The sequence below is a fragment of the Thalassophryne amazonica genome, chromosome 12 (genome assembly GCF_902500255.1).
Source record: "Thalassophryne amazonica chromosome 12, fThaAma1.1, whole genome shotgun sequence".
In the NCBI taxonomy this organism is placed as follows: domain Eukaryota; kingdom Metazoa; phylum Chordata; class Actinopteri; order Batrachoidiformes; family Batrachoididae; genus Thalassophryne; species Thalassophryne amazonica.
In genome coordinates this window covers 94,741,471-94,756,342 of record NC_047114.1, presented here as the reverse complement: position 1 = coordinate 94,756,342, position 14,872 = coordinate 94,741,471, and the positions used below count along the sequence as shown (strand labels likewise).

Here is a 14,872-nt window from a genome sequence, read left to right as displayed (position 1 = left end):
ATGGATGACCTCTAATTTCCTGCTTTTAAATTCAGATACAACTGAAGTTATTGTACTTGGCCCCACAAATCTTAGAAACATGGTGTCTAACCAGATCCTTACTCTGGATGGCATTACCCTGACCTCTAGTAATACTGTGAGAATCTTGGAGTCATTTTTGATCAGGATATGTCCTTCAATGCGCATATTAAGCAAATATGTAGGACTGCTTTTTTGCATTTGCGCAATATCTCTAAAATTAGAAAGGTCTTGTCTCAGAGTGATGCTGAAAAGCTAATTCATGCATTTATTTCTTCTAGGCTGGACTATTGTAATTCATTATTATCAGGTTGTCCTAAAAGTTCCCTGAAAAGCCTTCAGCTAATTCAAAATGCTGCAGCTCGAGTACTGACGGGGACTAGAAGGAGAGAGCATATCTCACCCATATTGGCCTCTCTTCATTGGCTTCCTGTTAATTCTAGAATAGAATTTAAAATTCTTCTTCTTACTTATAAGGTTTTGAATAATCAGGTCCCATCTTATCTTAGGGACCTCATAGTACCATATCACCCCAATAGAGCGCTTCGCTCTCAGACTGCAGGCTTACTTGTAGTTCCTAGGGTTTGTAAGAGTAGAATGGGAGGCAGAGCCTTCAGCTTTCAGGCTCCTCTCCTGTGGAACCAGCTCCCAATTCAGATCAGGGAGACAGACACCCTCTCTACTTTTAAGATTAGGCTTAAAACTTTCCATTTTGAAAAAGCTTATAGTTAGGGCTGGATCAGGTGACCCTGAACCATCCCTTAGTTATGCTGCTATAGACTTAGACTGCTGGGGGGTTCCCATGATGCACCCAGTGTTTCTTTTTATTCACCTCTTTTTGCTCTGTATGCACCACTCTGCATTTAATCATTAGTGATCGATCTCTGCTCCCCTCCACAGCATGTCTTTTTCCTGATTCTCTCCCCTCAGCCCCAACCAGTCCCAGCAGAAGACTGCCCCTCCCTGAGCCTGGTTCTGCTGGAGGTTTCTTCCTGTTAAAAGGGAGTTTTTCCTTCCCACTGTAGCCAAGTACTTGCTCATAGGGGGTTGTTTTGACCGTTGGGGTTTTTCTGTAATTATTGTATGGCTTTTGCTTTACAATATAAAGCGCCTTGGGGCGACTGTTGTGATTTGGTGCTATATAAATAAAATTGATTTGATTTGATTTATGTCGTCTGGTAAAAGTGACCCATATGTGATCTTTTGCTCCTGTGTGACACAGATCGGAACTGTGCTCTAATCATTAACGACAATTAAGACCTTTTTTCTCTCATTGGATTTAATGATTCAGTGACACAAGTCTGCTATTGCACTGACTTCTTATTTAATCTGTTGGCTTCACACGCGTTAATACATTGATTTGTTAATTTGTGCCATGCCACAAAAAATACACAGTGACGTAATGCTGAGCTGAGGCACAGACATTAACACGGTCGAGTGATTTCAGCAACTATACACAGCAAATTCATCAGTGTTAAAAATCCAGTGTTAAGGCCAGTGTTGCCACAGTTACTTTGAAAAAGTAATCCAATTACTGATTACTGATACTCCTTGAAAAAGTAACTTAGTTACTTTACTGATTACTCAATTGTAAAAGTAACTAAGTTAGATTACTAGTTACTTTTTTAGTTACTTTTCCCAGCTGCCGACAACAACCCTCTGCCACGTCAACATGACAGTGATACCTGTTTTGCCAAAACTCACTTTATAGTCACCCTTTCTTGACTTCAATGAAAATAATACTTGTTTTATAAAAAGTAAAATAAAGACCTCTTTCTTGACCTCATATTTAACTGTTGACAGCACTGTAACAGTAAAACTTGCAATTTCAACCTACATTGTTTATAAATGTAACTATTAAATTCATTCTAGCATTTTCTAACATTTAAATTCTCTCTAAATATTTACTTGTCGAAATTAATATTATTTTAAGGAGTATTAGTAGTTGTAGTAAAAAAAGGCTTCAAAACTGGACCTTTAATCTCGGGGTGTTGTGAGGGGGGCACATCCCTGCCCCACGCCCCCATTCCATCTGGATTCGCCCCTACTTTGGCGTTTGAGCACAAAGAATGGATAACATTTATTTATGCAGAAAACGTGACCAGATTTACAGGTAAGAAAGTTTTATTGTGTTTTCACATCATGTGGTCCTCAGAAAGAGAGTTTAGGTGCATTTGAGTGGAAAATAGTGTTAGTTGTTGACGCGTCGGAGGATCAGCTGTTTTAACGTGCAGATACAGAGCGGCTCAGCTCAGAATTCTAAATAAAGGAGGAAAAAAGTATAAAAATGTCTTTGTAAAGCTCAGTGCAGGTGTGCTGATCACCGTGCTTTAAGAGGAGACGACGAGTCGAGCAGCTGCAAAAAACCGTGGATGAAAAGCTCACAGCTCGCTTAAAGTGGGCAGTTCAGTCGAACCCCGACCTCCTGCCCACAGACCAAGTTTAATGCTGCTGTTGACCCACAATGAAAAATAATAGTAACGCACAGTGACATGGAGAATTAACTTTAATCTGATTACTGATTTGGAAAGATTAACGCGTTAGATTACTCGTTACTAAAAAAAGTGGTCAGATTAGAGTAACGCGTTACCGGCATCACTGGTTAAGGCATTTCAGCATAAAGTGTTAACATTCTGGTGGAAATTTCAACTGAATTTACACCCATACCAGAGTCATAACAGAATTTTAAAACTGTCCCTGTGTTGGTTTTTATCCGATAGGAAAGCTATGTTAACATTGCTGAAACACATGATTACAGTGCCATTTTGTGTTTTTATCAGCTCAAGTTAGCTAACATTAGCTTTTGCTTACCTTCCAGCTAATAAGCTAACACCAACGTATGACAATCTGAAAAATTTGACAGTTGGCGTAACAGTATAAGGGCCCGTGTTTATATAGTATACAGTGCTAAAAACACAACACTCATCAGCAACATTTAGAGTCAGTCCAATCTGCTCCCATAGATATTTTCTGCCTGTATTTTTTTTTATGTGAGATGTCGTACAGCTGAGCCGGTCAGCCCTTTCTGTCTTATGTGTCTTGTGGATCTCTGTCTTAGTGAAGCCAGAATGCTCACTCCTGAGTGTAAGCATATGCATGAGCGCATGCTTGGAACGGGAGAAATGACGTTTGGTTGCAATGTAAAATTTCACCGCTAGATGCTACTGAAAACTACATAATACACTCTTAGCACTTAGTTGAGTTAAACTTCAACACAGCTAATGTTAACTCTCGTTCTTATGGCGGCCCCGACCTGCTTGGGGTTGCCACAGTGGAGCTGGTCAAGTTCCGTAATACTAACACACTTTCTGGTGTTTAATTAACATTTTCTAGTCTTGAAATAACACTGCAGGATGTGGACCAAGAAAGACATTTTCAAAGTGTTGAGATGAACTCTTTCAGAGTTATTTTGACTCTGCTATAGTGCATCCAGAAAGTATTCACAGTGCTTTGCTTTTTCCACATTTTGTTATGTTACAGCCCTGATCACTCAGTTTAGATGGGTGTCCAGATGTGTATAGATGATGGAGGCCACTGTGCTAACTGGGACCTTCAAAGCAGCAGAAATGTTTCTGTGCCCTTCCCCAGATTTGTCCCTCCAGACAATCCTGTCTCTGAGGTCTACAGACAATTCCTTTGACTTCATGCTTGGTTTGTGCTCTGACTGTCAACTGTGGGACCTTATATGTAGACAGGTGTGTGTCTTTCCAAATCAGGCCCAGTCAACTGAATTTACCCCATGTGGACTCAATTAAGCTGCAGAAACATCTCAAGGATGATCAGTGGAAACAGAAGGCATCTCAACTCAGTTTTGAGCTTCATGGCAAAAGAAGGCATCTCAACTCAGTTTTGAGCTTCATGGCAAACACTGTGAATATTTATATGCATGTCATTTCTTAGTTTTTTTTTTAAATTTGTAATAAATTTGCAAAAATATTTAAAATAAATATTTTATCACATTGTCATTATGGGGTATTGTATGTAAACATTTGAGAAAAACTGAATTTCATCCATTTTGGAATAAGGCTGTAACATAACAAAATGTGGAAAAAGTGAAGTGCTGCAAATACTTTCTGGATGCTCTACATGTGAACAAAGTGATATAGACATTCCAAATAACAAAAAAAATAAATAAAAATAAAAAATGAATTTGGTTAAAGGAGTTAAAGGAGATCGTTTCATGTGTTGGAATGTTTTGTTTTCATCCACCTCAGAACTCTGCACATCTGCAAACTGGTGCATTTGCATCCAAAGAGATTTGGTTCAAACCCACGTTAACGCAAATATCAGATATGTACAGGCCATTTAAAAAAGCAGATATAGGCATACTGTGTGATTGGTGCATCACAACCTGAAGTGTAAATGCGGCCGTAAACAAGCTATTTCAGACAAAAATATTCCTATAGCTGGAGAAGTTTCACATTTATGATCACAGATTTTTCTTTTTTCTTGTAGGGCTAAGAGAAAAAACCCAGATGCTCATAATATCGCATTTTTTAACATGAAAATAAGTTTTTAAAATCCAGAATTGATATTCAAATTCAACTGTGTATAGACAAGGTGGAAAAACGTGGTACCATTTTTATTCAGCACCGGCCACAATGCTTTGCTGACATAGTCTGAGTATTACATCATTTCTGTTTTAAATTAAAGACAAGAAATAAATGTCAGCTCGTGACAAATTTTCCTGCAGATCAAACTGAACACTGATGAATATTTCCTTTTAAGGAGTGGTGGGCACAGAGTGCAAAATTAGCGACGATTGAGATGCACCATTTGTAAGCCAAATGTGGGCTGGTCCAAGGAGGGGAGGCGGGGCGCCCTGCAGCATGCTCCTGGCTGCTGTTGGAGGGTTGCGGCGGTGTGCTGCACAGCATCACATTTTCATGCTGATCATTGAAATAATTAATCCAAGATAAGAAGAGTTCATCTGCCTGATACAGTGTAACAGATATTGTGATGCACGGTGCTTAACCTTAATGCAAAATATGGATACCACTTTTTAAGGAGCCAAATCTGAGGTTGTGAATGACATATTGTCAGGAAGAAGTTTTCATTATTTGATTACCAAATATGCAGTACAGTTCTGGGAGGTTGCATTGTTTTTGTAATATGATTTTTATGACACAGTCTCTAGAAGTGTACTACTTAACTTTCTCCCCATGGACTACTGGTACAAAAAGCAAACAAAAATCATAGTATATTGAAATAAAGTGTTCACAACTGCAAGTTCCATCCTTACGGCAAACTTTCACATCTTAAAAATCAAAAACTGTAAAACTCTCAAAAGTTACATTTTTATTAATACTGGGAGGTCAAAGCTCTTTAAACAAAAACAAACAAACAAACAAACAAACAAAAAAAAATTATGTTTCTAAATGGCTTTTTTTTTTTTTTTTTACTAGTTTGGGTTTCATGTAGGAAATGTACCAGCAGCCCTAAAATACTCATATCGCCCACTAGATGGCGACAAAAGCTGCTCAAATGCACAGGAAGTTCTTGACTCTTCATTCACTTGAGAAATTAACTTTTGTCAAAAATAAGATGTGTTGAAAACCAAAAAGTGAACTTACAGCTGTGTCCCTCACCCTTATGGGTAACTTGTAACACTTTAAAATCGCATTAAGAACTGCGATATGTACTGAATCAGCACCAAACGGTGATATGGATCATATCAAGAGATAAGTGTTTCATCCCACCCCTTTGTGTGTGTGTGTGTGTGTGTGTGTGTGTTTAGCATGAAACCCCACCCATAACACCCCTTTTGTCCATTACGACCCCTTTAACTTACTGTAACATATTTGCATCTTCTGTGTAAAACGCGGCCGCTGTAGTTACGAGTTATTACGCGCTGCCATCTATTTCATTTGACTCAAAAGCTTTGTTCATGTCAAAATACATTTTGTCTGATCACGTCATCACTTCAGCAAGTGTGCGTCTGCCTAAGCCCCACCCACCCAGCGTCAGGAGGCCGAGGAGCGCCTCCGAAACAAGTCATCGGACAGGATGAACATGGAAGCAGCTTCACTTTACTGTCTCTACCAAAGCAGATTAGTGAGAAATATCTGAAGCGCTGTTTGCTTGATTCTTCACGACAGCCATCTGAGAGGTCTGACCAGTCTGTTGTGCAACACAGACATAATTAACCTTTTTTTGAGGGGGAGTAAACACAATGATGACATGCTGATTTAAGACACAGAGCAGGACACCAGCCACAGACAACCTCATGCAACTTCTCTGTTTGCATTTTTTTTCTTTTCTCATATTATTTTAGATATTTCGTTTTCACAGTCCATCTCCTTGGCAACAGCGGGGAGTCTGAGTAATCACTCCCTCATACGTCTGCATGTACTCCATCATTTATGTGTCATAACACTGGCAGATCTGTAACTACAAATAGTTTGTGTGAAGCTCCTCATGCTGCAATTCACAACATGTAGAAAAGCGCTGAATCTGACCACATGTAGAAGCCGCCATAAACCCCCCTTTTTTTTGTGCATTGGCTCCATTCCTCCAAAGCACCCTCCCTCCCACACACCCCCTTACTCAGCCTCGGCCTGTCCGGCTGGGAGCAGGGCAGCAGCAGACAGTGGGTGAAGAGAGCAGGAGGCAGGCAGGGCTGCTGGCTATGAGGATGTGCGTGAGGATGCAGATGTGAATGTAGGAGCGGGGGTGAGAAGCGATGGCAGTGGCGGCGGCGGTGGTGTTGGTGGCTTGGGGCGGGGGGGGGGGGGTTGGTTCCAAAGTGACAGAGCTGGGTGGTTGTTGGTGGAGCGTGCTGTGTCACCCTATGTTTGCACCAAAGCTCTGGGGATGTTTCCAGGACCAACACATTGTTCCGCTTTTGTCTTTTGTAACTTTCAGCCCACAGCCAGGTCCATAAGTATTTGGACAATGACCCAGTGTTGTCATTTTACAGCTGTGCACCACAACAAAGGAGTAAAAATGGGACTTTCAGATTTAACCCTCTGGGGTCATTTGACGTGGAGACGCGTCAAAGTCACATAACCGAATTACGCGGACCTTCCATCAAATCCCCCATACTCTGAGGTTCCGTTTGAATATGTGTTGGAAGTACAGACTTCAAAGTATATACGAGTTTTTTTAAATTTTGTTGATAGGCCCTGTAAAACTTGAATCACGTTTAATAATTCTCACCAGGATTTTTCCCTGAATATTATGGTGATGTGTGGAGTGGTGCTTCATCCAGCATGAGTGCAAACAGGAGTTCTCTCCGTCTTTTCTCCTCTCTGGCTGGAGCAATTACAAGAGGAAAAAAAATATGACTTTCCCTTTATCATTTGGTGGAAAATACATGACCTAAACCAATCAATATCGATCATCAACCCACATATTTGGAGGCCCTTCGTGCAGCACGCTCGTGAACATCTTCCTCTTTTCTCTTCTCTGGCTGGGGAGGGAAAATAAATGACTTCCCCTCTGTCATTGGTGGAGAAATGAATGACCTAAACCATTCAAAACTACTAACCCCACGTGGATTGATCAGCACACCCACATAAGGGTGTTGCTGAGGGGAAAAAAAAAAGCTACCAAAGACAATCTGAGGTGCCAATGCTGCCTCCGGGTAGACAACAGGATGAATGACAAAATGTCAGGTCTGTGACATGTCCAACACGAGTCAGAGGTCTTGTGTTGGACAGGAATTATTTTTCTGAGTGACAGAAATAATTTTTGGGGCATCTTATTGTTTTATAAATAGCTGTGCAAAAAAAGGCCAGAAGACTTTACTTGTGTGAAGCACCTTGAGGCAACCTTGTTGTGATTTGGCGCTATATAAATGAAAATAAATTGAAATTGAATTTCCTGCATTTTAATGTAAATAGTTGTATATAACTTTGTTGCTATATTTGTACATGTTTTTGGAATTTATAATTTATACTGCATTCCAAGTTATAAAAATGGTTTGTTAAACTGCAGAGCAAGGCAGGCAGCCGGGGTGATGGAGCAAACCCACTCAGTCCGAAATCTCCCACTTTTTGGATATATGCGAAGTCCCAGTTTGCCCAACGGAGTTTAGTTCTGCAGCTTTATCGAGGTGAGAATAATGTAAAAATAAAACGTGACGTTTACTGAACTGCTCTGAAGGTTTAATGATCAGCTAACATTAGCTTAGCCTTTTAGCACAGTTGATCTGAGTGAACGCTTTAATTTGTAAATGGTTCAGTCTTTTTTATTTTTACCAAATAAAGCTACAGCTTTTTTCAGACACCACAAAAGCTTAACTTTAAATAACTTATTTTTTCGGGTGTTTTTTTCCTTCGTTTTTCCCCATTTTTTCCCTTTCTTATATATAAACTGTTTAGTGTTTCTTTATATTTAAAGAAATATTTTTATTTGTCCTAATCAGGAACATTTGCTGTGCAGACAACCAAACTTCCATTGATGAGCTGAACACCACGAAGTCCAGTTGAAAGAAACACCACCAGAGTTCAAAGCTGCAGAAGAGACCTTCATCTGGTCCTGAGAATTCAGCAGAACATCACTTGCTTCTAAATAAAAGGCTCTTTCAACAGCAACTATTTTATTAGTTTTAAAAAAGCTGTTTCATTTTATATTTTAACAATAATTGAACACAAACTAATGAACATAAATTGAAACAAAAACAATGCAGCCGCACTATGTCCTAGTAGCACAAGTCAGGGAGATGCCCAAAGACACTGACCAACTGGTCAGTGACAACAGGGAAGGGAGAGGAAAACAGAAAAATAATATATGATATTTTTAATATTTATTTATTCATTTTATGTTTTATACAGGTAAGGTACAGTACATTTTAATTTGGAGGTTTTGCACACATTGTCTATAACAATTTTATTGTTTAGAGTGAGAGAAATGCTGAATAAATGCATTGTGTAACTAAAAAAAATAATCGTTTGAATAATCGTGATTTCAGTATTTCCCTAAATAATCGTGATACTGATTTTTTCCATAATCGAGCAGCCCTAAGATGTTACATGTTTATCTGTGGAACTTACCTGGAAGTCTGTTGCCAGATCTCTTCCAAAAGTGCCAATGGGAGAGTCTCTGGACATGGAGGTGACTGTGGACAGGAAGCTGCTGGACTCCGTGAGGTTGGGCATCGATGAAAGATCCTCCGTTCTATCTCTTAGTCCCTCCCCTACATGGTCCAACTTCTCCATGAAGACGTGCAGCTCGGTACGGAAGGCCTTCATGCGAGTGTTGATGGAGTCAAGAACTTGGGAGTCAGATTTAGATCCAGATGTGGTCCCACCTTCCAGACCTTCTCCTGTAGTTACCAGTAGTCGGCCTTCAAAAATCAGACTGTCGGTGTCGGTGATCAGGCGTTCCACCGTCTTCCCCAATCTTTCCGCCTCTCGTTTCACACTGGCGAATGACTCCCGTTCTTCTCTCCTGCGATTGGCTAATTCAGTAGCACTGAGCTCGCTACCGTCTGAGGGTTTATGCTTCCAAATCCTGATGTGTTTGCCATTTTCTTCAAACAGGTCTTCGGAGTCACTCTCGCCACCAATTGGACCCTCCCTCTTAGGGTGGAGGAGAAGAAGTCGTCCTGCTTCCTCATCCTCAGAGCCTTCCCTGCGGCCTGCGTCGCTCTCTGCGTCGCTGTCCCGAGGGCTGCCACTGTGCAGGCCCAGGTGTGAGGCCAGGTCACAGCGCTGGACGTTGGAAATGAGGACACGGTTCTCGTACTGGAGCTTCATTACCTTCCCGCTCAACTCGTTAATCTGCATCCTGGCTGATTTTAGCTCCTCCATCATCATTCCGCTGGGGGAGCCATTACCATTCCCACCATTACTGGGCTTAAACAACCCCCCTTCACTACCCTCCTCCCCAACTGATGAAGAGTTGTTGCTGGGACCAAACTTGAAGCGGTTGAGCTCAGAGGTAAGTTGCTTGTTGTGATCTTCGATCTCTGAGATTGAGCGTCGTAACAACTCAGCTTCTTCCTCAACAAACTGGAGGTGGCGCCGCAGCTCGCTGGCCGACTCCAGTGTGTCACCGCCGTAGGGGGACGACGGCATGCTGGAGAAAGGTTCGCGGGCCAAAGCAGTCTCTTTCATACTGACATCGGATGTCTTCGTTTTCTGACCGCAAGCTGCGGTTCTCCACCTCGAGCTCCACAATCTTTCTGCCGAGGATGTTAGCTTCCTCCTCGACCAGCTTGAGGCGCAGTCGCAGTTCAGCCTCCCGAGTAGTGTGAGGGCCCCCGCCAGAGCACTCGGCCAGGGGAAGGGGACTGTCCACGTCCCCATAAACGGACTTGTACTTTTGCAGTTCCTGCTCCAATTCATTCTTTTCCCGACCGAGCTTTGCCATCTTCTTCCTCATCAAACTGGACTCCTCCTTGGCAAACTGGAGGTTGGCACCTGAGGTCTGCACTGTCCTCCTAGGAAGGTGGACAAGATTAAACAAGCTGACACCTACCGACCACAGCAAGAAGGAAACAAAGAAGCAGAAAATGCGATGGAATATGTATTTATTACCTGACTGGTGGATTTCTTGTCTTGTCTTTCCCTGCTTCCTCGTCTCCTGAGTGCCATCTGAAAGAACAAAGAAGGAAATAAAGCATGAATCAAAAAGGTCTCCGGTGACCAGACTGACATTTGTTCAATATTCAGACTTGCTGTTGCATCAGGAAGACGTAGACACAGATGAGTGCAAGAATTCAATAATTACCAACTGATGCAACTTCGTATTGATACATCAGAACATACATGAAGATGCACAAAAACTGATGATGATCACAGCTATTGGTGATACTATACAGTAACATTAATGCTGTGGAACATTAGCGTGCACTAACATGTGAGCCAAATCCCTTTAATGTGAAGCAGGACCTGTATGAAAGATGATTCTTAACCAAAGTGGAAGTTTTATGTAACATTTGCATCATCAGGTCACGTCTCAGACTAGTAAGGAAGCGATTTGTCAGTGCAGGCTGCAGATGTAATAATTACGGTCTGATCTGAGCGTGAACATGTATTAAAGTCTAACATCTGCTTACAGTGAGAGTCTTCTATGTGCAGGTTGAGAGGGACAGTGAGAGGAATGAAACTGGACACCATAGATTTACATGCTGACATTTGAATAATTTGAGATGCTCCTTTTCCTTTTCTAAATCCAGACACAAAATCAGAATGAGGAAGGTTTTTCCTATGATGCACGAACAGCATCATGAAAGGATCACCTAGATTACAACAGCTACAGGGGTATTACAGTGGTCTCTGTGCTGCTCAAGGCACTTGCTTGGGTTAATTCTGAACAGAGTCCCAGGAAATTCCCTTTGTCACTTTTCCGGATATGAAATACCAGAAGCTAACGGGCTACAACTGCGGCAATCTGGCATGTGAAGATCATGATCTAGTGTATGGTTTGATGATATAACAAAGGGGCTTGTATCATGCAATGTGTGTAAAAACCACCACAGCGTGACCGTATACACTGCTGCATGCACTGTTGTATATTTTCAACATGGTTTAGTGTTTCCTGAAAACCTCCCGCTGATGCTACATCATGTACGAGAACATTAAGGGCCCCATCAAAACGCCCAGTGATTGCCAAAGTATGTCAAAGGCCACGATAGAGAAAAAGAAACTCTTGAGGAAGTTGAAAATTCACATGCATCTGAAACAATGACAGAATACGTCAGTTCACCGTGGATACCCTCCCAGATGCTCTAAGGTTGACCAAAGTAAGACCAAGGTCTCAAACAGTAAGGGTTCACTTGCTGCTCAGTGACAGAAGGAGTCCAGCTTCTGCTACAAACTGCATTCTACCTCTCCAAGTACCCATTGAACACGTGTGAATCTCAAAAGTGCTTGTTTGTGGTCTACCTTGATCTCTGCAAAGCATCTGATTTGCATGATTGGGGTGCTGTTCTTCATCTTAAGAATGTGCAGGATACCCAACAAACTGCAGGACATCATAGCCGGCCTGCATACAGGTATTGTGAGGACTGCGCAGAATGGCGTCAAACTCTCTGATATCTTCCCAGTGAATCCTGGTGTCCGTCAGAGATGTGTTCTGGGTCTGTTCAATGCTTGCTTGGACTGGGTGTTGGGTAAGACCATGGAGTTCAGTAAATTAGGTGCCTTTGCTGGTGAGGAAAGGTTAAAAGTGAGTGTGGCGAATCTTACCACCCATAAGTCACTAGGTGCATAAAAGTAAGTTTCTTCATCTTCACCCTTGTTTCACTCAGGGTTACCATAATTTCAATTCGATTTATTTTAGTTTATACAGTGCCAAATCACAGCAAAGCTGCCTCAAGATGCTTCACACAAGTAAGGTCTAACCTTACCAACCCCCAGAGCAAGCATACAGGCGACAGTGGTAAGGAAAAACTCCCTCTGATGAACTGAGGAAGAAACCTCAAGCAGACCAGACTCAGAGGGGTGAACCACAGCTTAGGCCATGCTAACAAAAAGGTTCACAATACAGAACACAACAACAACAACTGACAAGCGTCCATGCAGGCGTCTGGTCCACCGTCAGGTGGGGTTGGGGGGAGTCATCAAGCCTCTCTATTCCTGCAGCAGAGTCCATTCTGTGCACATTACAATAATCATCTAATCCAGCACGTGGATCCAGTCACATCTCAGACAGAGAGAAAAAAACAGAATCAGTCAACCAGAAAAACTACACTTAAGGTATAATTCAGCATTAAGCAACATGAAAGCTTAATGCTGAATGTCATAGCAGATCTGAAGTGGCTTATTTGGCACAAGTTTTATGCTGGATGCCCTTCCTGATGCAACTCCACATTTGAGAACGGGCAAGGGTGGCCTTAAACCAGGAACCTTCTTCACTGGAAACAAGTACACTTAACCTCTTAGCCACCACCATAAGTTATTACGTGTATATCCCTAGTTCATGGTTTGTATTATAGCCAGTGGTAGCTGTAGCCAATGATGAATTACAATAAAAATAAATAATAAATAATAATAAAATAAAAATGCTCCAATCACTTTGAAAGGTATACCACATTATTTGATCATAAAGATTTCAAAAAAGGTATAGTTTGGATGATCTACAGTAGTGTTCAGAATAATAGTAGTGCTATGTGACTAAAAAGATTAATCTTGGTTTGAGTATATTTCTTATTGTTACATGGGAAACAAGGTACCAGTAGATTACCAATCCTGTGAATCACTAAACTAGTATTTAGTTGTATAACCACAGTTTTTCATGATTTCTTCACATCTGCAAGGCATTAATTTAATTTTGTTGGTTTGGAACCAAGATTTGCTGGTTTACTAGTGTGCTTGGGGTCATTGTCTTGTTGAAACACCCATTTCAAGGGCATGTCCTCTTCAGCATAAGGCAACATGACCTCTTCAAGTATTCTGTCATATCCAAACTGATCCATGATACCTGGTATGTGATATATAGGCCCAACACCATAGTAGGAGAAACATGCCCATATCATGAAGCTTGCACCACCATGCTTCACTGTCTTCACTGTGACCTGTGGCTGAATTCAGAGTTTGGGGGTCGTCTCACAAACTGTCTGCGGCCCTTGGACCCAAAAAGAACAATTTTACTCTCATCAGTCCACAAATATTCCTCTCCATTTCTCTTTAGGCCAGTTGATGTGTTCTTTGGCAAATTTTAACCTCTTCTGCACGTCTTTTACTTAACAGAGGGACTTTGCGGGGGATTCTTGCAAATAAATTAGCTTCACACAGGCGTCTTCTAACTGTCACAGCACTTACAGGTAACTCCAGACTGTCTTTGATCATCCTGGAGCTGATCAATGGGTGAGCCTTTGCCATTCTGGTTAATCTTCTATCCATTTTGAGGTTGGTTTTCCGTTTTTCTTCCACGCGTCTTTTTTTTTGTGTCCATTTTAAAGCATTGGGAGATCATTGTAGATGAACAGCCTATCATTTTTTTGCACCTGCGTATACGTTTCCCCCCTCTCCAATCAACTTTTTAATCAACTACGCTGTTCTTCTGAACAATGTCTTGAACGTCCCATTTTCCTCAGGCTTTCAAAGAGAAAAGCATGTTGAACAGGTGCTGGCTTCATCCTTAAATAGGGGACACCTGACTGAATGCCACACTATTATTATTGTGAACACCCCCTTTTCTACTTTTTTTTTTACTAATAGCCCAATTTCATAGCCTTAAGAGTGTGCATATCATGAATGCTTGGTCTTGTTGGATTTGTGAGAATCTACTGAATCTACTGGTACCTTGTTTCCCATGTAACAATAAGAAATATACTCAAAACCTGGATTAATCTTTTTAGTCACATAGCACTACTATTATTCTTAACACTACTGTATGACTGAACATTATGGAGTTATCAAATAAAAAGAGGGAAAAAAAAGTTGAATCCAATTTATACAAGTATCTAAAGTTAAAGTTGCTCCAATTTTGGTAAAAAGATGCAAATTATTGGTTTAGATGATAGAGTTCTGAAAATGCATAGCTATCACATGGGGTAACATATGTCATAGAATCCAATGAACAACCACTTTTAAGGTCAAAGTTCAAAGCTCAAATTCATAAGAACTCACATACCACAAGCAGTATCTTTTGTCTTTGGTTTGATTCCTGCAGCAGAACGTCTCTGCTGCAGGTCTCACTTACACAGTGTTGCCAAATCAGGATAAAGAATAATCTCTAATAAGTAATTTGGCACACGAGGTTATTTCCTGCATGTGTGACATAAACTGGACAAAAAGCAAGAAAATCATGAAATTTATCCTTTAAAACCTTTGAGAAGTCCACTGTAACATCCAGACTGAAGGCCTGTGTTTAAATCTCTGCTGAATGCACTTATGATTAAAAGGTTCTGATGATCTGTTAAACAACTCCTCCAGCATTTTCACCCAAGTTCAACGGCTCA

At 41.2% G+C, this 14,872-nt stretch overlaps 1 protein-coding gene across 1 annotated transcript in view; it reads right to left on the bottom strand.

The window, feature by feature from the left end:
• LOC117522681 (microtubule cross-linking factor 1) overlaps positions 1-14,872 on the bottom strand; it is a 137,269-nt gene that overhangs the window by 70,380 nt on the left and 52,017 nt on the right. The window contains 4 exon segments of the mRNA XM_034184131.1: positions 9,015-10,058; positions 10,060-10,377; positions 10,379-10,405; positions 10,503-10,559. Of these exon segments, the coding sequence (XP_034040022.1) occupies positions 9,015-10,058; positions 10,060-10,377; positions 10,379-10,405; positions 10,503-10,559 (1,446 nt within the window).